The sequence below is a fragment of the Lissotriton vulgaris genome, chromosome 3_1, assembly GCF_964263255.1.
Source record: "Lissotriton vulgaris chromosome 3_1, aLisVul1.2, whole genome shotgun sequence".
Taxonomy (NCBI): domain Eukaryota; kingdom Metazoa; phylum Chordata; class Amphibia; order Caudata; family Salamandridae; genus Lissotriton; species Lissotriton vulgaris.
Window position 1 is genome coordinate 6998397 of NC_141689.1, and position 23064 is coordinate 7021460.

Here is a 23064-nt window from a genome sequence, read left to right on the forward strand (position 1 = left end):
TGCATTAATGTACCTCACGACAGGATGCAGGGAGGCGTGCGAATCACCATCTCCAGGTTTTAGTGTGAAATGCTCTTCCCCTTGAGTTCGATATTACAAAGCACAAGATGCTCTAAATGCGAACTTAAAGGAAGTTGCAAGATTCAATGAAACGCACACGGTATAAAATAAAAACACTTAACCAAGCACGAAGAACAAGCTACAAGTCAAATGGTGCTTAATCTAGTTGTTTAGTAGAAAACTTTGAGGGGTATCCACCACAAAAGAAATGTTTTAAACAACTACCACAAAACTAAACCATTTCAGCTCACGTTCACTGGCCCTTTGGCTGCCAATGCAGCAAAAGCAATGTGCTATACGCACTGGGACGGGGGGGGGTGCAACTCACCCCTTCCGTATCCTCATCAAAGGAAGTGGCCCCACGTTGCAGCTGCCTATGCTCCTACGGTGCAGCTGAAGAATAACCTTTGGCACTGCAGTGCCTTCTGAGCCGCCACTGGGCTTCTAGACACAAAATTGCCCCCAAAAAGAAATCTGAACGGGCACTAATAGTGCCTCAGGGAGCTCCGTTCACTGGGCTCCTCCCGGTGCACGGCACCCAGCACCAACTGTTGGCAAATTCCAGCCCCACTCACCGGGACTCTCCTTGAATCTTCGGTCTCGTCCAACGCGAGGAAGCTCTGCACTGGGAGCCCTCGGCTCCGGTCGAGCTCCTCGTCTGGGGGCTCTTCTATCTGGAACGTAGGACTCTGGCAGGGAGCCCGCGAGGCGCCGGTCTCCTTTTCCTCGGGTCCAGTGAGCCCGCGGGACTCCTCCTCCACTCACCGGCAAACGGGAACTTCTTCTGCTGGGCTATAAGCTCCGCCCAACGTCAGGCAGCCCTGCCAGACTTCCGGATTACTCAAGGCTGCAGTTCTGGCCGATCTCGGTGGCTCTTGACAAATGCGGGGTGGGATCCCGCTTCTTAATGCTCGCAAATGGGGATTGGGCTCCCACTTCTCCATGAGCCCAAATGCGAGGTAGACTCCCGTTCAAAGGGGCATCAATGCGGGGTAGGCTGCCGCTTTCCTCCCACAGCATGGGGGAATCCCCACGCCGGGATCTCATTCAGGAGACTTCACAGCCAAGCCCTGCTGGTCCGGCAACTGCTGCCTGACTTTTGGCACGCATGGATATGATATAAGGCATCGCTGTGCACAACTTTAAAAACAAGCATTTGTAATTCAATAGATCTCGCATTTACGCGAGTCCTATTACATTTTAAAAGGGAGTACGGGTGGGCAAAAAGGCACTAACGGAAGTGCGGGGGTGATGGTGTACCAAGAATTCATGGACTGCTGGAGGGAATGGGGAGGCACGGGAACAAAATAGTGTTTACAGTAGCGGGGCCGATAGCCATGGAAGGACACAAATGACAACATGGCCATCAGGAGGAGGGACTAACCAGCCTAAAACCAATGGGAAGGCTTCATTTAGGACCTAACCAATACAAAAGATGTGCGGAGAGTAGGCGGAGCTTAAACAAAGGTTCCACGCTATAGTATATACTGCATGTCTCAACAAGACAGCGCAAGTGCTGCCTAGGCGAGACCTAAAAGGTGTGCTTTTGTAATAAAACAAGTAATACATTGATGAAGCTGAAACTGACAGAGCAGCTTTTTGATATTTTAGAAAGTAAAAGAGTAAAAGTCTCTTGCTCCTTTGACTGTGTGTTTTAAAGGCTTGTTCGGGTGTGACCTAGAATATCGCCCAAAACAGACCCAGCGCATCCATCATAAATATACCAATCCGATAATTTCTAAAGTGCACGGCGTGTGCCGTGGGGTGAAGCAGTGGGGCTGGGGTGGCATGTCAGCACAGGGAGGTGCTCATGGCTGGGTTTTGTGTCTGTTAAAGGTTCAGATGTTTTTTTTATTGTTGCTTTCTGAAGTGAATCCGTTCAGTTTCATGCTGGTGGTGTTTTCCCCCCTTTTTTGCTTCTGTAATTTGAGAATGGTAGGAAAGGCTTGCTGATTTCTGATTAATGCCCTTCATCTCCTAATGACGGTCCTGCATAGTGCACTTCCTGCTGGCCTGCCTTGTGTAAGAGCAGATAACTTACTGTGGTATCTTGTATTTGGTGCCATGCATCCTTCCTACTTCCCTGCCTTGCTGCTCAGCCAGAGTGAATGTGTTGTGGAATGCTGGTGCGTGTGATGTAATGGAATGTTTGGGGATGCCTGCTGCACGAGTGTCGGTCGGGTGTGTGGGCTGAGCAGCGAGGGAGCTGCTCCTGGTGGGGCTCGCACTATTATCTTCAGGACTCTTTAATACTTGATTATTTCCATCTTCAATAAATACAATCATCATCTACACCTCGGCTTCAATGGAATTAATTTATATTATAACACGTACCTTTCCCTGATACCCAACACAAGGTTACCTTGGCCCAAAGTGGAGGGCTGGAAGGGCGGCCATTATACCAGAATGACCTCTGTTACCAGCTGCGGCTGGTTAGCATCCAACTCTTTCACCTCTCGAGCAGTACCTAAGACTCTTTGGTCGTCCTCGTCCCCGTCCTCTGTGCAGTCCAACCTGGACCCTGATACACAGTTGTGCTTTGTTTTGTTCTATGTGTTGTATTTGAGCTGTTTTTACAAGTGTTGACTGTTTTCCTCTTTCACAATAGGTCAGCCTCGGGGAAACCTTGCTAGAGGCAGAAAGCATTGAAGAGCAAGAGTCCCCGGTCAACTGCTTCAGGAAGTTATTTGGTAAGAAACAAACGATGCTGGACACGTCTGACACCAATTTAGTCCCAATAACGTTTCTAGGACCGACATGCGTGGCCAGAGTTGTTTGCTTCCTCATTCATTATTACATTGAATCCATACGTATGACTTTGCCATCAAAGGTGTGGCTCATTCCATTAGTGAAATTTGAGGGAAAGTATGTTTTTGCTTAGTCTGCCAAATAACGATTTTTGTACCTGTGATGTGATTGTATTAAAGGGAAAGTGGATGTTCCACAATTTCAGTGGTTTCGGAAATGATTGGGCAATTTTGCGTGGTTTCATTTGCTTGTGAATCGGCCCAAATAAAAAGTTTTGTAGTCGGCAAAAAAATTGGTGTGTCAGCAACACCGCTCTGTCGGCTGCCCCGCTCTGTCGGCTGCATTGCTCTGTCGGCGGCACCGCTCTGTCATCCTTTTCAGCTCTGTCCCTGCGTTAAATCTGTATCTTTTAGCACTACAACTGCTCTTAACCACTTGGCTGCTAGGCGTTTCCCTCCCCTGTGCTGGAAAATGCCATTTTAGTGGCACCATGACGAGCTCAGCTCGTCATCAGCACACGACACCCGTGGGTGATGACGAGCTGAGCTCGTCATCAGCAAGCGCCAAAAACCGGTGATCTTTCCTTTTCCACACTTCTATCTGTAAAACGGCGTTCTGTGTGTCACACTTGTACTTTTGGTGACCCCATTGACCTCTATGGGATCAGGTACGTTCCCGATACAATGAAGCTGCAGGTTATCGAAGAGTCAGTGCTTAATTTGTTAAACAAAAAAAGTAAGTGGCAAGTATCTGGTCAGGCGGCCACTGAAGCTTGCACCACACACATACCGGAAAGCACCGGCTCTAAGTAAGCGCTAATAAAGCCCGCAGAGGTCTTCACTGCGCACCTTCAGTTTGTCACACAGGTTCCCCATGTACTGCTAATATCTCAACACCGGATTGGCGGGCTTGGCTGCGGTCCTATAAATCACGTGGGGCCAGAAACGCATGTGCTGCTTTTGTTTTTGGTTCGTGCATGATGGAGATTTGAAGCTAGTTTTAGTAACAGAATATTGTTGTCATCTGAAGACAAACCGATGCGGGACTCAGCCTTCGAGAGATGGAAAGTGTTGTGGGTCTTGAAATGCAAGTTCATGTTTGTAGTTATTTTTCTCCAAAGGAACAGAAACAGATCTTGTCCTCCTTGGCACTCGGTAGCAAGGACACTACATTGAAAGTTTGGCCACAAGTGTTTAAAAAGTAATTGCATAGAAAAACAAACATTTGCAATGCAATAGCTATCATATTACTGAGAGTTCGAGCTATTGGGGTTGCATTAATATTAGCAACACCAATACCTCAAACTTAAAGTAATGCGAAACTTGTTGCATTGCAAATGCTTGTTTTATTTGGGCACCACAGCTAAAAGTACAATTCTGGTGCCCTTTTTTCCTTACTAAAAATACATGTTTTTTCACCCACATGCCACTATGATTTGATCACATATTTTATGGACAGGCGGACTATGTTACCCTGATAAGGTAGAAACCGCATTAATATTTTACAGAAAGGGAGGTATGAATGGTCGCTGTTCGGTCCCATCAGAGATGTTGAGGGTGCCGAGGGCAGCGCCCAGTGTGGGTGGAGCAGCACCAGTGTGGGTGGAGCAGCACCAGTGTGGGAGGAGCAGCACCAGTGTGGGAGGAGCAGCACCAGTGTGAGTGGAGCAGCACCAGTGTGAGTGGAGCAGCACCAGTGTGGGTGGAGCAGCACCAGTGTGGGTGGAGCAGCACCAGTGTGAGTGGAGCAGCACCAAGGAGCAGCACCAGTGTGGGTGGAGCAGCACCAGTGTGGGTGGAGCAGCACCAGTGTGGGAGGAGCAGCACCAGTGTGGGAGGAGCAGCACCAGTGTGAGTGGAGGAGCACCAGTGTGGGAGGAGCAGCACCAGTGTGGGAGGAGCAGCACCAGTGTGGGTGGAGCAGCACCAGTGTGGGTGGAGCAGCACCAGTGTGGGTGGAGCAGCACCAGTGTGGGTGGAGCAGCACCAGTGTGGGTGGAGCAGCACCAGTGTGGGTGGAGCAGCACCAGTGTGAGTGGAGCAGCACCAGTGCGGGAGGAGCAGCACCAGTGTGGTGTGGAGCAGCACCAGTGTGGGAGGAGCAGCACCAGTGTGGGTGGAGCAGCACCAGTGTGGGAGGAGCAGCACCAGTGTGGGTGGAGCAGCACCAGTGTGGCTGGAGCAGCACCAGTGTGAGTGGAGCAGCACCAGTGCGGGAGGAGCAGCACCAGTGCGGGAGGAGCAGCACCAGTGTGGTGTGGAGCAGCACCAGTGTGGTGTGGAGCAGCACCAGTGTGGTGTGGAGCAGCACCAGTGTGGGCGGAGCAGCACCAGTGTGGGTGGAGCAGCACCAGTGTGGGTGGAGCAGCACCAGTGTGGGCGGAGCAGCACCAGTGTGGGTGGAGCAGCACCAGTGTGGGTGGAACAGCACCAGTGTGGGAGGAGCAGCACCAGTGTGGGTGGAGCAGCACCAGTGTGGGTGGAGCAGCACCAGTGTGGGTGGAGCAGCACCAGTGTGGGTGGAGCAGCAACAGTGTGGGTGGAGCAGCACCAGTGTGGGTGGAGCAGCCCCAGTGTGGGAGGAGCAGCACCAGTGTGGGAGGAGCAGCACCAGTGTGGGAGGAGCAGCACCAGTGTGGGAGGAGCAGCACCAGTGTGGGTGGAGCAGCACCAGTGTGGGTGGAGCAGCACCAGTGTGGGTGGAGCAGCAACAGTGTGGGTGGAGCAGCACCAGTGTGGCTGGAGCAGCACCAGTGTGGGAGGAGCAGCACCAGTGTGGGTGGAGCAGCACCAGTGTGGGTGGAGCAGCACCAGTGTGGGTGGAGCAGCAACAGTGTGGGTGGAGCAGCACCAGTGTGGGTGGAGCAGCCCCAGTGTGGGAGGAGCAGCACCAGTGTGGGAGGAGCAGCACCAGTGTGGGAGGAGCAGCACCAGTGTGGGAGGAGCAGCACCAGTGTGGGAGGAGCAGCACCAGTGTGGGTGGAGCAGCACCAGTGTGGGTGGAGCAGCACCAGTGTGGGAGGAGCAGCACCAGTGTGGGTGGAGCAGCACCAGTGTGGGTGGAGCAGCACCAGTGTGGGTGGAGCAGCACCAGTGTGGCTGGAGCAGCACCAGTGTGAGTGGAGCAGCACCAGTGTGAGTGGAGCAGCACCAGTGTGGGAGGAGCAGCACCAGTGTGGGAGGAGCAGCACCAGTGTGGCTGGAGCAGCACCAGTGTGAGTGGAGCAGCACCAGTGCGGGAGGAGCAGCACCAGTGTGGTGTGGAGCAGCACCAGTGTGGGAGGAGCAGCACCAGTGTGGGAGGAGCAGCACCAGTGTGGGAGGAGCAGCACCAGTGTGGGAGGAGCAGCACCAGTGTGGCTGGAGCAGCACCAGTGTGGCTGGAGCAGCACCAGTGTGGGTGGAGCAGCACCAGTGTGGGTGGAGCAGCACCAGTGTGGGAGGAGCAGCACCAGTGTGGGTGGAGCAGCACCAGTGTGGGAGGAGCAGCACCAGTGTGGGTGGAGCAGCACCAGTGTGGGTGGAGCAGCACCAGTGTGGGTGGAGCAGCACCAGTGTGGCTGGAGCGGCACCAGTGTGGCTGGAGCAGCACCAGTGTGGCTGGAGCAGCACCAGTGTGGGTGGAGCAGCACCAGTGTGGGTGGAGCAGCACCAGTGTGGGTGGAGCAGCACCAGTGTGGCTGGAGCAGCACCAGTGTGGGTGGAGCAGCACCAGTGTGGGTGGAGCAGCACCAGTGTGGGTGGAGCAGCACCAGTGTGGGTGGAGCAGCACCAGTGTGGGTGGAGCAGCACCAGTGTGGGTGGAGCAGCACCAGTGTGGGTGGAGCAGCACCAGTGTGGGTGGAGCAGCACCAGTGTGGGTGGAGCAGCACCAGTGTGGGAGGAGCAGCACCAGTGTGGGAGGAGCAGCACCAGTGTGGGAGGAGCAGCACCAGTGTGAGTGGAGGAGCACCAGTGTGGGTGGAGCAGCACCAGTGTGGGTGGAGCAGCACCAGTGTGGGTGGAGCAGCACCAGTGTGAGTGGAGCAGCACCAGTGCGGGAGGAGCAGCACCAGTGTGGTGTGGAGCAGCACCAGTGTGGGTGGAGCAGCACCAGTGTGGGTGGAGCAGCACCAGTGTGGCTGGAGCAGCACCAGTGTGAGTGGAGCAGCACCAGTGCGGGAGGAGCAGCACCAGTGTGGTGTGGAGCAGCACCAGTGTGGGAGGAGCAGCACCAGTGTGGTGTGGAGCAGCACCAGTGTGGTGTGGAGCAGCACCAGTGTGGGCGGAGCAGCACCAGTGTGGGTGGAGCAGCACCAGTGTGGGAGGAGCAGCACCAGTGTGGGTGGAGCAGCACCAGTGTGGGTGGAGCAGCACCAGTGTGGGTGGAGCAGCACCAGTGTGGGTGGAGCAGCACCAGTGTGGGTGGAGCAGCACCAGTGTGGGTGGAGCAGCCCCAGTGTGGGAGGAGCAGCACCAGTGTGGGAGGAGCAGCACCAGTGTGGGAGGAGCAGCACCAGTGTGGGTGGAGCAGCACCAGTGTGGGAGGAGCAGCACCAGTGTGGGTGGAGCAGCACCAGTGTGGGTGGAGCAGCACCAGTGTGGGTGGAGCAGCACCAGTGTGGGAGGAGCAGCACCAGTGTGGGAGGAGCAGCACAAGTGTGGGTGGAGCAGCACCAGTGTGGCTGGAGCAGCACCAGTGTGAGTGGAGCAGAACCAGTGTGAGTGGAGCAGCACCAGTGTGGGAGGAGCAGCACCAGTGTGGCTGGAGCAGCACCAGTGTGAGTGGAGCAGCACCAGTGCGGGAGGAGCAGCACCAGTGTGGTGTGGAGCAGCACCAGTGTGGGAGGAGCAGCACCAGTGTGGGTGGAGCAGCACCAGTGTGGGAGGAGCAGCACCAGTGTGGGTGGAGCAGCACCAGTGTGGCTGGAGCAGCACCAGTGTGGGTGGAGCAGCACCAGTGTGGGTGGAGCAGCACCAGTGTGGGTGGAGCAGCACCAGTGTGGGTGGAGCAGCACCAGTGTGGGTGGAGCAGCACCAGTGTGGGTGGAGCAGCACCAGTGTGGGTGGGGCAGCACCAGTGTGGGTGGGGCAGCACCAGTGTGGGTGGAGCAGCACCAGTGTGGGTGGAGCAGCACCAGTGTGGTGTGGAGCAGCACCAGTGTGGGAGGAGCAGCACCAGTGTGGGTGGAGCAGCACCAGTGTGGGAGGAGCAGCACCAGTGTGGGAGGAGCAGCACCAGTGTGGGTGGAGCAGCACCAGTGTGGGTGGAGCAGCACCAGTGTGGGTGGAGCAGCACCAGTGTGGGTGGAGCAGCACCAGTGTGGGTGGAGCAGCACCAGTGTGGGAGGAGCAGCACCAGTGTGGGTGGAGCAGCACCAGTGTGGGTGGAGCAGCACCACTGTGGGAGGAGCAGCACCAGTGTGGGTGGAGCAGCACCAGTGTGGCTGGAGCAGCACCAGTGTGGCTGGAGCAGCACCAGTGTGGGTGGAGCAGCACCAGTGTGGCTGGAGCAGCACCAGTGTGGCTGGAGCAGCACCAGTGTGGCTGGAGCAGCACCAGTGTGGCTGGAGCAGCACCAGCGTGGCTGGAGCAGCACCAGTGTGGGTGGAGCAGCACCAGTGTGGGTGGAGCAGCACCAGTGTGGGTGGAGCAGCACCAGTGTGGGTGGAGCAGCACCAAGGAGCAGCACCAGTGTGGGTGGAGCAGCACCAGTGTGGGTGGGTGGAGCAGCACCAGTGTGGGTGGAGCAGCACCAGTGTGGGTGGAGCAGCACCAGTGTGGGTGGAGCAGCACCAGTGTGAGTGGAGCAGCACCAGTGTGGGTGGAGCAGCACCAGTGTGGGTGGAGCAGCACCAGTGTGGCTGGAGCAGCACCAGTGTGGCTGGAGCAGCACCAGTGTGGGAGGAGCAGCACCAGTGTGGGAGGAGCAGCACCAGTGTGGGAGGAGCAGCACCAGTGTGGGTGGAGCAGCACCAGTGTGGGTGGAGCAGCACCAGTGTGGGTGGAGCAGCACCAGTGTGGGTGGAGCAGCACCAGTGTGGCTGGAACAGCACCAGTGTGGCTGGAGCAGCACCAGTGTGGCTGGAGCAGCACCAGTGTGGCTGGAGCAGCACCAGTGTGGGTGGAGCAGCACCAGTGTGGGTGGAGCAGCACCAAGGAGCAGCACCAGTGTGGGTGGAGCAGCACCAGTGTGGGTGGAGCAGCACCAGTGTGGGTGGAGCAGCACCAGTGTGGGAGGAGCAGCACCAGTGTGGCTGGAGCAGCACCAGTGTGGGAGGAGCAGCACCAGTGTGGGAGGAGCAGCACCAGTGTGGGAGGAGCAGCACCAGTGCGGGAGGAGCAGCACCAGTGTGGTGTGGAGCAGCACCAGTGTGGGAGGAGCAGCACCAGTGTGGGTGGAGCAGCACCAGTGTGGGAGGAGCAGCACCAGTGTGGGTGGAGCAGCACCAGTGTGGCTGGAGCAGCACCAGTGTGAGTGGAGCAGCACCAGTGCGGGAGGAGCAGCACCAGTGCGGGAGGAGCAGCACCAGTGTGGTGTGGAGCAGCACCAGTGTGGTGTGGAGCAGCACCAGTGTGGTGTGGAGCAGCACCAGTGTGGGCGGAGCAGCACCAGTGTGGGTGGAGCAGCACCAGTGTGGGTGGAGCAGCACCAGTGTGGGCGGAGCAGCACCAGTGTGGGTGGAGCAGCACCAGTGTGGGTGGAACAGCACCAGTGTGGGAGGAGCAGCACCAGTGTGGGTGGAGCAGCACCAGTGTGGGTGGAGCAGCACCAGTGTGGGTGGAGCAGCACCAGTGTGGGTGGAGCAGCAACAGTGTGGGTGGAGCAGCACCAGTGTGGGTGGAGCAGCCCCAGTGTGGGAGGAGCAGCACCAGTGTGGGAGGAGCAGCACCAGTGTGGGAGGAGCAGCACCAGTGTGGGAGGAGCAGCACCAGTGTGGGAGGAGCAGCACCAGTGTGGGTGGAGCAGCACCAGTGTGGGTGGAGCAGCACCAGTGTGGGTGGAGCAGCAACAGTGTGGGTGGAGCAGCACCAGTGTGGCTGGAGCAGCACCAGTGTGGGAGGAGCAGCACCAGTGTGGGTGGAGCAGCACCAGTGTGGGTGGAGCAGCACCAGTGTGGGTGGAGCAGCAACAGTGTGGGTGGAGCAGCACCAGTGTGGGTGGAGCAGCCCCAGTGTGGGAGGAGCAGCACCAGTGTGGGAGGAGCAGCACCAGTGTGGGAGGAGCAGCACCAGTGTGGGAGGAGCAGCACCAGTGTGGGTGGAGCAGCACCAGTGTGGGAGGAGCAGCACCAGTGTGGGAGGAGCAGCACCAGTGTGGGAGGAGCAGCACCAGTGTGGGTGGAGCAGCACCAGTGTGGGTGGAGCAGCACCAGTGTGGGAGGAGCAGCACCAGTGTGGGAGGAGCAGCACCAGTGTGGGTGGAGCAGCACCAGTGTGGGTGGAGCAGCACCAGTGTGGCTGGAGCAGCACCAGTGTGAGTGGAGCAGCACCAGTGTGAGTGGAGCAGCACCAGTGTGGGAGGAGCAGCACCAGTGTGGCTGGAGCAGCACCAGTGTGAGTGGAGCAGCACCAGTGCGGGAGGAGCAGCACCAGTGTGGTGTGGAGCAGCACCAGTGTGGGAGGAGCAGCACCAGTGTGGGAGGAGCAGCACCAGTGTGGGAGGAGCAGCACCAGTGTGGCTGGAGCAGCACCAGTGTGGCTGGAGCAGCACCAGTGTGGGTGGAGCAGCACCAGTGTGGGTGGAGCAGCACCAGTGTGGTGTGGAGCAGCACCAGTGTGGGAGGAGCAGCACCAGTGTGGGTGGAGCAGCACCAGTGTGGGAGGAGCAGCACCAGTGTGGGTGGAGCAGCACCAGTGTGGGTGGAGCAGCACCAGTGTGGGTGGAGCAGCACCAGTGTGGCTGGAGCAGCACCAGTGTGGCTGGAGCAGCACCAGTGTGGGTGGAGCAGCACCAGTGTGGGTGGAGCAGCACCAGTGTGGGTGGAGCAGCACCAGTGTGGCTGGAGCAGCACCAGTGTGGGTGGAGCAGCACCAGTGTGGGTGGAGCAGCACCAGTGTGGGTGGAGCAGCACCAGTGTGGGTGGAGCAGCACCAGTGTGGGTGGAGCAGCACCAGTGTGGGTGGAGCAGCACCAGTGTGGGTGGAGCAGCACCAGTGTGGGTGGAGCATTACCAGTGTGGGTGGAGCAGCACCAGTGTGGGAGGAGCAGCACCAGTGTGGGAGGAGCAGCACCAGTGTGAGTGGAGGAGCACCAGTGTGGGTGGAGCAGCACCAGTGTGGTGTGGAGCAGCACCAGTGTGGGAGGAGCAGCACCAGTGTGGGTGGAGCAGCACCAGTGTGGGAGGAGCAGCACCAGTGTGGGTGGAGCAGCACCAGTGTGGCTGGAGCAGCACCAGTGTGAGTGGAGCAGCACCAGTGCGGGAGGAGCAGCACCAGTGTGGGTGGAGCAGCACCAGTGTGAGTGGAGCAGCACCAGTGTGAGTGGAGCAGCACCAGTGTGGGAGGAGCAGCACCAGTGTGGCTGGAGCAGCACCAGTGTGAGTGGAGCAGCACCAGTGCGGGAGGAGCAGCACCAGTGTGGTGTGGAGCAGCACCAGTGTGGGTGGAGCAGCACCAGTGTGGGTGGAGCAGCACCAGTGTGGGTGGAGCAGCACCAGTGTGGGTGGAGCAGCACCAGTGTGAGTGGAGCAGCACCAGTGCGGGAGGAGCAGCACCAGTGTGGTGTGGAGCAGCACCAGTGTGGGTGGAGCAGCACCAGTGTGGGTGGAGCAGCACCAGTGTGGGTGGAGCAGCACCAGTGTGGGTGGAGCAGCACCAGTGTGGGTGGAGCAGCACCAGTGTGGGTGGAGCAGCACCAGTGTGGCTGGAGCAGCACCAGTGTGGGTGGGGCAGCACCAGTGTGGGTGGGGCAGCACCAGTGTGGGTGGAGCAGCACCAGTGTGGTGTGGAGCAGCACCAGTGTGGGAGGAGCAGCACCAGTGTGGGTGGAGCAGCACCAGTGTGGGAGGAGCAGCACCAGTGTGGGTGGAGCAGCACCAGTGTGGGTGGAGCAGCACCAGTGTGGGTGGAGCAGCACCAGTGTGGGTGGAGCAGCACCAGTGTGGGTGGAGCAGCACCAGTGTGGGTGGAGCAGCACCAGTGTGGGAGGAGCAGCACCAGTGTGGGTGGAGCAGCACCAGTGTGGGTGGAGCAGCACCACTGTGGGAGGAGCAGCACCAGTGTGGGTGGAGCAGCACCAGTGTGGCTGGAGCAGCACCAGTGTGGGAGGAGCAGCACCAGTGTGGGTGGAGCAGCACCAGTGTGGGTGGAGCAGCACCAGTGTGGCTGGAGCAGCACCAGTGTGGCTGGAGCAGCACCAGTGTGGCTGGAGCAGCACCAGTGTGGCTGGAGCAGCACCAGTGTGGGTGGAGCAGCACCAGTGTGGGTGGAGCAGCACCAGTGTGGGTGGAGCAGCACCAGTGTGGGTGGAGCAGCACCAGTGTGGGTGGAGCAGCACCAAGGAGCAGCACCAGTGTGGGTGGAGCAGCACCAGTGTGGGTGGAGCAGCACCAGTGTGGGTGGAGCAGCACCAGTGTGGGTGGAGCAGCACCAGTGTGAGTGGAGCAGCACCAGTGTGGGTGGAGCAGCACCAGTGTGGGTGGAGCAGCACCAGTGTGGGTGGAGCAGCACCAGTGTGGCTGGAGCAGCACCAGTGTGTGTGGAGCAGCACCAGTGTGGGAGGAGCAGCACCAGTGTGGGAGGAGCAGCACCAGTGTGGGTGGAGCAGCACCAGTGTGGGTGGAGCAGCACCAGTGTGGGTGGAGCAGCACCAGTGTGGGTGGAGCAGCACCAGTGTGGGTGGAGCAGCACCAGTGTGGGTGGAGCAGCACCAGTGTGGGTGGAGCAGCACCAGTGTGGGTGGAGCAGCACCAGTGTGGGTGGAGCAGCACCAGTGTGGGTGGAGCAGCACCAAGGAGCAGCACCAGTGTGGGTGGAGCAGCACCAGTGTGGGTGGAGCAGCACCAGTGTGGGTGGAGCAGCACCAGTGTGGGTGGAGCAGCACCAGTGTGGGAGGAGCAGTACCAGTGTGGGTGGGTGGAGCAGCACCAGTGTGGGTGGAGCAGCACCAGTGTGGCTGGAGCAGCACCAGTGTGGGAGGAGCAGCACCAGTGTGGGAGGAGCAGCACCAGTGTGGGAGGAGCAGCACCAGTGTGGGAGGAGCAGCACCAGTGTGGGAGGAGCAGCACCAGTGTGGGAGGAGCAGCACCAGTGTGGGAGGAGCAGCACCAAGGAGCAGCACCAGTGTGGGTGGAGCAGCACCAGTGTGAGTGGAGCAGCACCAAGGAGCAGCACCAGTGTGGGTGGAGCAGCACCAGTGTGAGTGGAGCAGCACCAAGGAGCAGCACCAGTGTGGGTGGAGCAGCACCAGTGTGAGTGGAGCAGCACCAGTGTGAGTGGAGCAGCACCAGTGTGAGTGGAGCAGCACCAGTGTGGGTGGAGCAGCACCAAGGAGCAGCACCAGTGTGGGTGGAGCAGCACCAAGGAGCAGCACCAGTGTGGGAGGAGCAGCACCAGTGTGGGTGGAGCAGCACCAGTGTGGGTGGAGCAGCACCAGTGTGGGTGGAGCAGCACCAGTGTGGGAGGAGCAGCACCAGTGTGGGTGGAGCAGCACCAGTGTGGTTGGAGCAGCACCAGTGTGGGAGGAGCAGCACCAGTGTGGGTGGAGCAGCACCAGTGTGGGAGGAGCAGCACCAGTGTGGGTGGAGCAGCACCAAGGAGCAGCACCAGTGTGGGTGGAGCAGCACCAGTGTGGGTGGAGCAGCACCAGTGTGGCTGGAGCAGCACCAGTGTGGCTGGAGCAGCACCAGTGTGGGTGGAGCAGCACCAGTGTGGGTGGAGCAGCACCAGTGTGGGTGGAGCAGCACCAGTGTGGGTGGAGCAGCACCAGTGTGGGAGGAGCAGCACCAGTGTGGGTGGAGCAGCACCAGTGTGGGTGGAGCAGCACCAGTGTGGGTGGAGCAGCACCAGTGTGGGTGGAGCAGCACCAGTGTGGGTGGAGCAGCACCAGTGTGGGTGGAGCAGCACCAGTGTGGGTGGAGCAGCACCAGTGTGGGTGGAGCAGCACCAAGGAGCAGCACCAGTGTGGGAGGAGCAGCACCAGTGTGGGTGGAGCAGCACCAAGGAGCAGCACCAGTGTGGGTGGAGCAGCACCAGTGTGAGTGGAGCAGCACCAGTGTGAGTGGAGCAGCACCAGTGTGAGTGGAGCACCACCAGTGTGAGTGGAGCAGCACCACCAGTGTGGGTGGAGCAGCACCAGTGTGGGTGGAGCAGCACCAGTGTGGGTGGAGCAGCACCAGTGTGGGTGGAGCAGCACCAGTGTGAGTGGAGCAGCACCACCGGTGTGGGAGGAGCAGCACCAGTGTGGGTGGAGCAGCACCAGTGTGGGTGGAGCAGCACCAGTGTGAGTGGAGCAGCACCAGTGTGGGTGGAGCAGCACCAGTGTGGGTGGAGCAGCACCAGTGTGGGTGGAGCAGCACCAGTGTGGGTGGAGCAGCACCAGTGTGGGTGGAGCAGCACCAGTGTGGGTGGAGCAGCACCAGTGTGGGTGGAGCAGCACCAGTGTGGGAGGAGCAGTACCAGTGTGGGTGGGTGGAGCAGCACCAGTGTGGGTGGAGCAGCACCAGTGTGGGTGGAGCAGCACCGTGTGAGTGGAGCAGCACCAGTGTGGGAGGAGCAGCACCAGTGTGGTGTGGAGCAGCACCAGTGTGGGTGGAGCAGCACCAGTGTGGGTGGAGCAGCACCAGTGTGGGTGGAGCAGCACCAGTGTGGGTGGAGCAGCACCAGTGTGGGTGGAGCAGCACCAGTGTGGGTGGAGCAGCACCAAGGAGCAGCACCAGTGTGGGTGGAGCAGCACCAGTGTGAGTGGAGCAGCACCAGTGTGGGTGGCGCAGCACCAGTGTGGGTGGCGCAGCACCAGTGTGGGTGGAGCAGCACCAGTGTGGGTGGAGCAGCACCAAGGAGCAGCACCAGTGTGGGTGGAGCAGCACCAGTGTGGGTGGAGCAGCACCAGTGTGGGTGGAGCAGCACCAGTGTGGGTGGAGCAGCACCAGTGTGGGTGGAGCAGCACCAGTGTGGGTGGAGCAGCACCAGTGTGGGTGGCGCAGCACCAGTGTGGGTGGAGCAGAACCAGTGTGGGTGGAGCAGCACCAAGGAGCAGCACCAGTGTGGGTGGAGCAGCACCAGTGTGGGTGGCGCAGCACCAGTGTGGGTGGCGCAGCACCAGTGTGGGTGGAGCAGCACCAGTGTGGGTGGAGCAGCACCAGTGTGGGTGGAGCAGCACCAGTGTGGGAGGAGCAGCACCAGTGTGGGAGGAGCAGCACCAGTGTGGGTGGAGCAGCACCAGTGTGGGTGGAGCAGCACCAGTGTGGCTGGAGCAGCACCAGTGTGGCTGGAGCAGCACCAGTGTGGGTGGAGCAGCACCAGTGTGGGTGGAGCAGCACCAGTGTGGGTGGAGCAGCACCAAGGAGCAGCACCAGTGTGGGTGGAGCAGCACCAGTGTGGGAGGAGCAGCACCAGTGTGGGTGGAGCAGCACCAGTGTGGGAGGAGCAGCACCAGTGTGGGAGGAGCAGCACCAGTGTGGGAGGAGCAGCACCAGTGTGGGTGGAGCAGCACCAGTGTGGCTGGAGCAGCACCAGTGTGGCTGGAGCAGCACCAGTGTGGGTGGAGCAGCACCAAGGAGCAGCACCAGTGTGGGTGGAGCAGCACCAGTGTGGCTGGAGCAGCACCAGTGTGGGTGGAGCAGCACCAGTGTGGGTGGAGCAGCGCCCAGTGTGGGTGGAGCAGCGCCCAGTGTGGGTGGAGCAGCGCCCAGTGTGGGTGGAGCAGAGCAGCACCAGTGTGGGTGGAGCAGCACCAGTGTGGGTGGAGCAGCACCAGTGTGGGTGGAGCAGCACCAGTGTGGGTGGAGCAGCACCAGTGTGGGTGGAGCAGCACCAGTGTGGGTGGAGCAGCACCAGTGTGGGTGGAGCAGCACCAAGGAGCAGCACCAGTGTGGGTGGAGCAGCACCAGTGTGGGTGGAGCAGCACCAGTGAGAGTGGAGCAGCACCAGCGTGGGTGGAGCAGCACCAGTGTGGGTGGAGCAGCACCAGTGTGGGTGGAGCAGCACCAGTGTGGGTGGAGCAGCACCAGTGTGGGTGGAGCAGCACCAAGGAGCAGCACCAGTGTGGGTGGAGCAGCACCAGTGTGGGTGGAGCAGCACCAGTGTGGGTGGAGCAGCACCAGTGTGGGTGGAGCAGCACCAGTGTGGGTGGAGCAGCACCAGTGTGGGTGGAGCAGCACCAGTGTGGGTGGAGCAGCGCCCAGTGTGGGTGGAGCAGCGCCCAGTGTGGGTGGAGCAGCGCTCAGTGTGGGTGGAGCAGAGCAGCACCAGTGTGGGTGGAGCAGAGCAGCACCAGTGTGGGTGGAGCAGCACCAGTGTGGGTGGAGCAGCACCAGTGTGGGTGGAGCAGCACCAGTGTGGGAGGAGCAGCACCAGTGTGGGTGGAGCAGCACCAGTGTGGGTGGAGCAGCACCAGTGTGGGTGGAGCAGCACCAGTGTGGGTGGAGCAGCACCAGTGTGGGTGGAGCAGCACCAAGGAGCAGCACCAGTGTGGGTGGAGCAGCACCAGTGTGGGTGGAGCAGCACCAGTGTGGGTGGAGCAGCACCAGTGTGGGTGGAGCAGCACCAGTGTGGGTGGAGCAGCACCAGTGTGGGTGGAGCAGCACCAGTGTGGGTGGAGCAGCACCAGTGTGGGTGGAGCAGCACCAGTGTGGGTGGAGCAGCACCAGTGTGAGTGGAGCAGCACCAGTGTGAGTGGAGCAGCACCAGTGTGGGTGGAGCAGCACCAGTGTGGGTGGAGCAGCACCAGTGTGAGTGGAGCAGCACCAAGGAGCAGCACCAGTGTGGGTGGAGCAGCACCAGTGTGGGTGGAGCAGCACCAGTGTGGGTGGAGCAGCACCAGTGTGGGTGGAGCAGCACCAGTGTGGGAGGAGCAGCACCAGTGTGGGTGGAGCAGCACCAGTGTGGGTGGAGCAGCACCAGTGTGGTTGGAGCAGCACCAGTGTGGGTGGAGCAGCACCAGTGTGAGTGGAGCAGCACCAGTGTGAGTGGAGGAGCACCAGTGTGAGTGGAGGAGCACAAGTGTGGGTGGAGCAGCACCAGAGTGGGTGGAGCAGCACCAGTGTGGGTGGAGCAGCACCAGTGTGGGTGGAGCAGCAGCACCAGTGTGGGTGGAGCAGCACCAGTGTGAGTGGAGGAGCACCAGTGTGGGTGGAGCAGCACCAGTGTGGCTGGAGCAGCACCAGTGTGGGTGGAGCAGCCGCCGCCATTGGATCGTATCGCAGTACTATTAATATCTTCTTTGATCTCACTAAGTAACCATGTGTTATTTTCATTTTTTCCAGTTTGTGATGTTCTCCCTTTAATAATTAACAACCCGGATGTTCGTCTCCCTGCCAGTTTACTCTGCAAGTATCTCAACAAAGCAGCAGAGTTTTATCTCAATTATGCGAGCAGGTGCCCCCAGACGGAGAGCGCGCACCCAGGTAAGGGCTGTCCCTCAGTGCGGTGTGAAGCCAGTCTGTGCCTGAGGGGGTGATGGAGTGAAACCCTCACACCTGCAGCCTTCAGGGGGTGTGAGACAGCCAACCCTGGGTTTCAGCTCACCCCATGCCACTGAACTCAGCTTTACCATCAGACCAGCAGGTTCACCAGGCATCAAAAGTATTCAGGCTTTATTCAATGTTATTACATTGATTCTGTAGAATTAAGAACCTCGTAAATTATTTAAAGGTGTTTTTATTAAACCCTAAATATAAAGTTGTCTGTTTTCGTTAGTAAGCAAACCTATTTTGTCTACATTATGAATGTTAGTTGATAAACCCATTTGGTGTTGTGGGTGTTTGTTTACATTGCTCGTTTTGTTTGAAATGTAATGTGTACAAAGATATGTACGTACCATACAGAACAGTAGTTTAGTAAGTATGAAAAAACATAATGTTTTCCACTGAGGATTTCCAATTGACTTTCAAGAAAACGAGCAAAGTTTCTCTACTCTTGAATGTCTGTCTGAACTAAGTTTGAAGCGCTTCACTGCTCCAAAGGGATGTTATAGCGCTAGGTGAAATAAGCAGGAGGCGTGGCTAGCAGGCTGCGAGTAGCCAGGTGGAAGGAGCTGTTAAGGAAGGCTGCTTTCTTCCTTTTTGGAAGTTAGCGGATAGGTTAGTTGGGATGCGCAGAAATCTTTAAATATCAATATAAAAAAAAGAACGGGCTGAAATGTGGGCCCAGGTCTTTTTATGCAAATTGCATTTAAATGATCCCAGGTTGGAGCAGGTTTCTAACTTGAAAGGGTGTTGAGGACCACGTGCCGTGCACTAGTTTCGGGGGGCGCGGGATTAGTTTTGTTCATTCTTAAAATCTTCAGTCGGCCCTATGGCGGCCCTTTCTGTGGTTAGGGTCACCCCGGTTGGTTTGTAGGGAGTACAAGTGTGGGGGGGTGTTTATCAAGAAGGCGGCTGTGTTCGAGGGCTGATAGGCACATTGTGCTCTCTGCCTAGTACCATACATGGTTTGCCTCTGGAGCTCAGAGGTCTGGCCTCATTAGCCACAGCGAGTTTGAAGTTCAAGAAACAGTCTTTAAACCACGAGCTGTATCCGTTTTACAAGGTATTTTCAAAAGTTGCCCCCGGACATATTGGTGACGCCTGGCTCCGCAGGAGCTTCTGGTGAGATTACTGTTGGACATATAAAGCCGCCGCATGGGTCTCCCAGCCCCTCTTCAATGACTGACCCCTGGCACAAGCTGAGCTCACTAAGGGAGACGTTCAAGCCGTTGGGATGTCCTTCAAACGGAGGGCTTAACACACTCCTTTACTGACCCTGCATGCCTTGTAGCAGAAATCTGTGGCCTTAACTTCAGACCTTTTTCAATAAAGGGGGGCACCTGTGATCCGCTGGACCGTAATGCGGCAAGCTGCGTCGTTGTGAGACCGCAAGGGTGGGAACTTCCAGCCACGTAATGCTGGGTCCTTCTTGTACAGTGACATACGTAGACTTCTTTAGGTGGGCTGCCGTCCCCATACGATGGTTCAGCTCATCAATGGCAACTATTACGGGCAATGGCCGCCTGTAGGACTGCTACAGATTTACAGAGCCCTGTATGGGGCTGGACTGTGGGGGCATGCTAATAATAGTCCCTTAGAAGTGGCGGAGAACACTTTTTAAAGATTTTTATTAGCGGCACCTAAATGTGTCTCTACATTTGCGTGTCACATGGAATTGGGGATCCCATGTTTAGCGGACTTAGCAAAAATTCAACCTCTTCTACTTTGGCGTCGAATATGGACATCAACCAAAAATTTACTTACCAAGCAAAAAGTGGCAGACTGTATGTCATTAGACTGCTCACTCAAAATTAGATGGCTTATGTACGTGAAAATCTTTTGACCGATCTGGGGCTTGGGAATTATTGCACGGCTCCCGAGACGATCTGTGAAATATCCAGAAAGGAATTGAAAGTCAGGGCCTTGAGCCACGCAGAAGAGCTGCGTATCGCCAAGGAAGCAAGGAAAGCTTCCGTTCAACACGCAATGTCGATCCAGATTACCCTTTCAATTCAGCCATATTTATCATATGATCTCTCAAACTTGGAGCGATTCCTTCTGACAAGATTTAGATTTAACATCTTCCACCGATTGGTGGCTTTTCCGGTCCAAAATTGTTGGGATCGGATTTTGTCACCTTGTCCATGTGATGGAACCTCAGAGCAGACAACCATTCACACTGTTCTGTTCTGTAAGTTTCATGACGTCCATCGTAAGCTTTGGTTGTTACCCCTGCTGAAATTACTGGGTTTTAGAAGATGTCGCCCAGCCATGCTGCGACTGCAGTTTCTGGAGACTGAATGGACTTGTAAATACATTGTGACATTTTTTAAATGTATGTTTTAACATAGAGCAAACCTTTGATAACCCGAGTAGGAGGAGTAGGAGGGTGAGGTGTTGGGAGTAGGAGGGTGCGGTGTCGGGAGTAGGAGGGTGAGGTGTCTGCAGTAGGAGGGTGAGGTGTCTGCAGTAGGAGGGTGAGGTGTCTGCAGTAGGAGGGTGAGGTGTCTGCAGTAGGAGGGTGAGGTGTCGGCAGTAGGAGGGTGAGGTGTCTGCAGTAGGAGGGTGAGGTGTCTGCAGTAGGAGGGTGAGGTGTCTGCAGTAGGAGGGTGAGGTGTCTGCAGTAGGAGGGTGAGGTGTCTGGAGTAGGAGGGTGAGGTGTCGGGAGTAGGAGGGTGAGGTGTCTGCAGTAGGAGGGTGAGGTGTCGGGAGTAGAAGGGTGCGGTGTCGAGAGTAGGAGGGTGAGGTGTCTGCAGTAGAAGGGTGAGGTGTCTGCAGTAGGAGGGTGAGGTGTCGGGAGTAGGAGGGTGAGGTGTCGGGAGTAGGAGGGTGAGGTGTCGGGAGTAGGAGGGTGAGGTGTCGGGAGTAGGAGGGTGAGGTGTCGGGAGTAGGAGGGTGAGGTGTCGGGAGTAGGAGGGTGAGGTGTCTGCAGTAGGAGGGTGAGGTGTCTGCAGTAGGAGGGTGAGGTGTCGGCAGTAGGAGGGTGAGGTGTCGGCAGTAGGAGGGTGAGGTGTCTGCAGTAGGAGGGTGAGGTGTCTGCAGTAGGAGGGTGAGGTGTCTGCAGTAGGAGGGTGAGGTGTCTGCAGTAGGAGGGTGAGGTGTCGGGAGTAGGAGGGTGAGGTGTCAGCAGTAGGAGGGTGAGGTGTCGGGAGTAGGAGGGTGAGGTGTCTGCAGTAGGAGGGTGAGGTGTCAGGAGTAGGAGGGTGCGGTGTCGGGAGTAGGAGGGTGAGGTGTCGGGAGTAGAAGGGTGCGGTGTCGGGAGTAGAAGGGTGCGGTGTCGGGAGTAGGAGGGTGAGGTGTTGGCAGTAGGAGGGTGAGGTGTCTGCAGTAGGAGGGTGAGGTGTCTGCAGTAGGAGGGTGAGGTGTCTGCAGTAGGAGGGTGAGGTGTCTGCAGTAGGAGGGTGAGGTGTCCGGAGTAGGAGGGTGAGGTGTCGGGAGTAGGAGGGTGCGGTGTCGGGAGTAGGAGGGTGAGGTGTCCGGAGTAGGAGGGTGAGGTGTCGGGAGTAGGAGGGTGCGGTGTCGGGAGTAGGAGGGTGCGGTGTCGAGAGTAGGAGGGTGAGGTGTCGGGAGTAGAAGGGTGCGGTGTCTGCAGTAGGAGGGTGAGGTGTCTGCAGTAGGAGGATGAGGTGTCTGCAGTAGGAGGGTGAGGTGTCTGCAGTAGGAGGGTGAGGTGTCTGCAGTAGGAGGGTGAGGTGTCTGCAGTAGGAGGGTGAGGTGTCTGCAGTAGGAGGGTGAGGTGTCTGCAGTAGGAGGGTGAGGTGTCGAGAGTAGGAGGGTGAGGTGTCTGCAGTAGGAGGGTGAGGTGTCTGCAGTAGGAGGGTGAGGTGTCTGCAGTAGGAGGGTGAGGTGTCGGGAGTAGGAGGGTGAGGTGTCGGGAGTAGGAGGGTGAGGTGTCGGGAGTAGGAGGGTGAGGTGTCGGGAGTAGGAGGGTGAGGTGTCGGGAGTAGGAGGGTGAGGTGTCGGCAGTAGGAGGGTGAGGTGTCGGGAGTAGGAGGGTGAGGTGTCGGCAGTAGGAGGGTGAGGTGTCTGCAGTAGGAGGGTGAGGTGTCTGCAGTAGGAGGGTGAGGTGTCTGCAGTAGGAGGGTGAGGTGTCTGCAGTAGGAGGGTGAGGTGTCTGCAGTAGGAGGGTGAGGTGTCTGCAGTAGGAGGGTGAGGTGTCTGCAGTAGGAGGGTGAGGTGTCGGGAGTAGGAGGGTGAGGTGTCTGAAGTAGGAGGGTGCGGTGTCTGCAGTAGGAGGGTGAGGTGTCTGCAGTAGGAGGGTGAGGTGTCTGCAGTAGGAGGGTGAGGTGTCGGGAGTAGGAGGGTGAGGTGTCTGCAGTAGGAGGGTGCGGTGTCTGCAGTAGGAGGGTGCGGTGTCTGCAGTAGGAGGGTGCGGTGTCTGCAGTAGGAGGGTGAGGTGTCTGCAGTAGGAGGGTGAGGTGTCTGCAGTAGGAGGGTGAGGTGTCTGCAGTAGGAGGGTGAGGTGTCGGGAGTAGAAGGGTGCGGTGTCGGGAGTAGGAGGGTGCGGTGTCGGGAGTAGGAGGGTGCGGTGTCAGGACGGAATGAAAGACATCGCAGACTGGATAAAGCTCAGCCGCCTGAAACTGAAATCAGACAAGATGGAAGTCCTCATCCTCGGCCCATCCATCTCCGCCTGGGATGACTCCTGGTGGCCCCCTGCTCTGGGCCCCCCACCCAAGCCCACGGACCACGCACGCAACCTGGGCTTCATCCTTGACTCCTCCCTCACGATGGCCAAGCAAGTTAACGCCGTTACCTCCTCCTGCTTCAACATTCTCCGCATGCAGCGTAAGATCTTCCGCTGGATCCCCACTAAAACCAGGAAACCGGTCACCCAGGCCCTCGTCACCAGCCGTCTGGACTACGGGAACGCCCTGTACGCTGGGACCACCGCCAAACTACAGAAAAGACTCCAGCGCATCCAGAACGCCTCAGCACGACTCGTCTTGGACATCCCCCGACACTGCCACATCTCCGCCCACCTGAGAGACCTGCACTGGCTCCCCGTCAGCAAAAGGATCACGTTCCGACTCCTCACCCACGCACACAAGGCTCTCCACGACTTGGGCGCCGAATACCTCAACAACCGCCTCACGTTCTACACGCCAACCCGCCAGATCCGCTCCGCCAGCCTCGCCCTCGCCACCGTCCCACGGATCCGCAGAACCATCACCGGAGGAAGATCCTTCACCTACCTGGCAGCCAAGACCTGGAACACCCTCCCCACCCACCTACGACTCACCCAGGACCATCTCTCCTTCAGGAAGCAACTCAAGACCTGGCTTTTCGAGCAGTAGCAGCCCCCCCTCCCCCCACAGCGCCTTGAGACCCGAGCGGGTGAGTAGCGCGCTTTACAAATACTCTTGATTGATTGATTGATCCTTTGGGCGCAGCCGTCCCCCAGCACAGAGCTGCTTAAGGTGACCAGTGGGAGGCTGGTTGAGGTTTTTAGATGCTGCCTCTCCTTTACTTCTAGGCTAGAGTGGGTTTTGAGACGTAAAGGGGAACCCAAGGTACACTGTGGAAAGGGGACTTTCAGGAGGTGGAATAACAGTGACAGAAATTTGCTTGGTTATTTGCGGTCCAAAGTTAGAAAAATATGATGACCCAATATGGCAGAATCATTAACTTGGTGCATGTTTTTTTATTCT

At 58.5% G+C, this 23064-nt stretch overlaps 1 protein-coding gene across 2 annotated transcripts in view; it reads left to right on the plus strand.

The window, feature by feature from the left end:
• INTS10 (integrator complex subunit 10) overlaps positions 1–23064 on the plus strand; it is a 216223-nt gene that overhangs the window by 71373 nt on the left and 121786 nt on the right. For both annotated transcript variants that reach the window (XM_086959984.1, XM_086959985.1), the window contains exons 5-6: positions 2669–2750; positions 17213–17353. In XM_086959984.1, coding sequence (XP_086816110.1) covers positions 2669–2750; positions 17213–17353 — 223 coding nt within the window. The remainder of the gene's footprint in view (positions 1–2668; positions 2751–17212; positions 17354–23064) is intronic.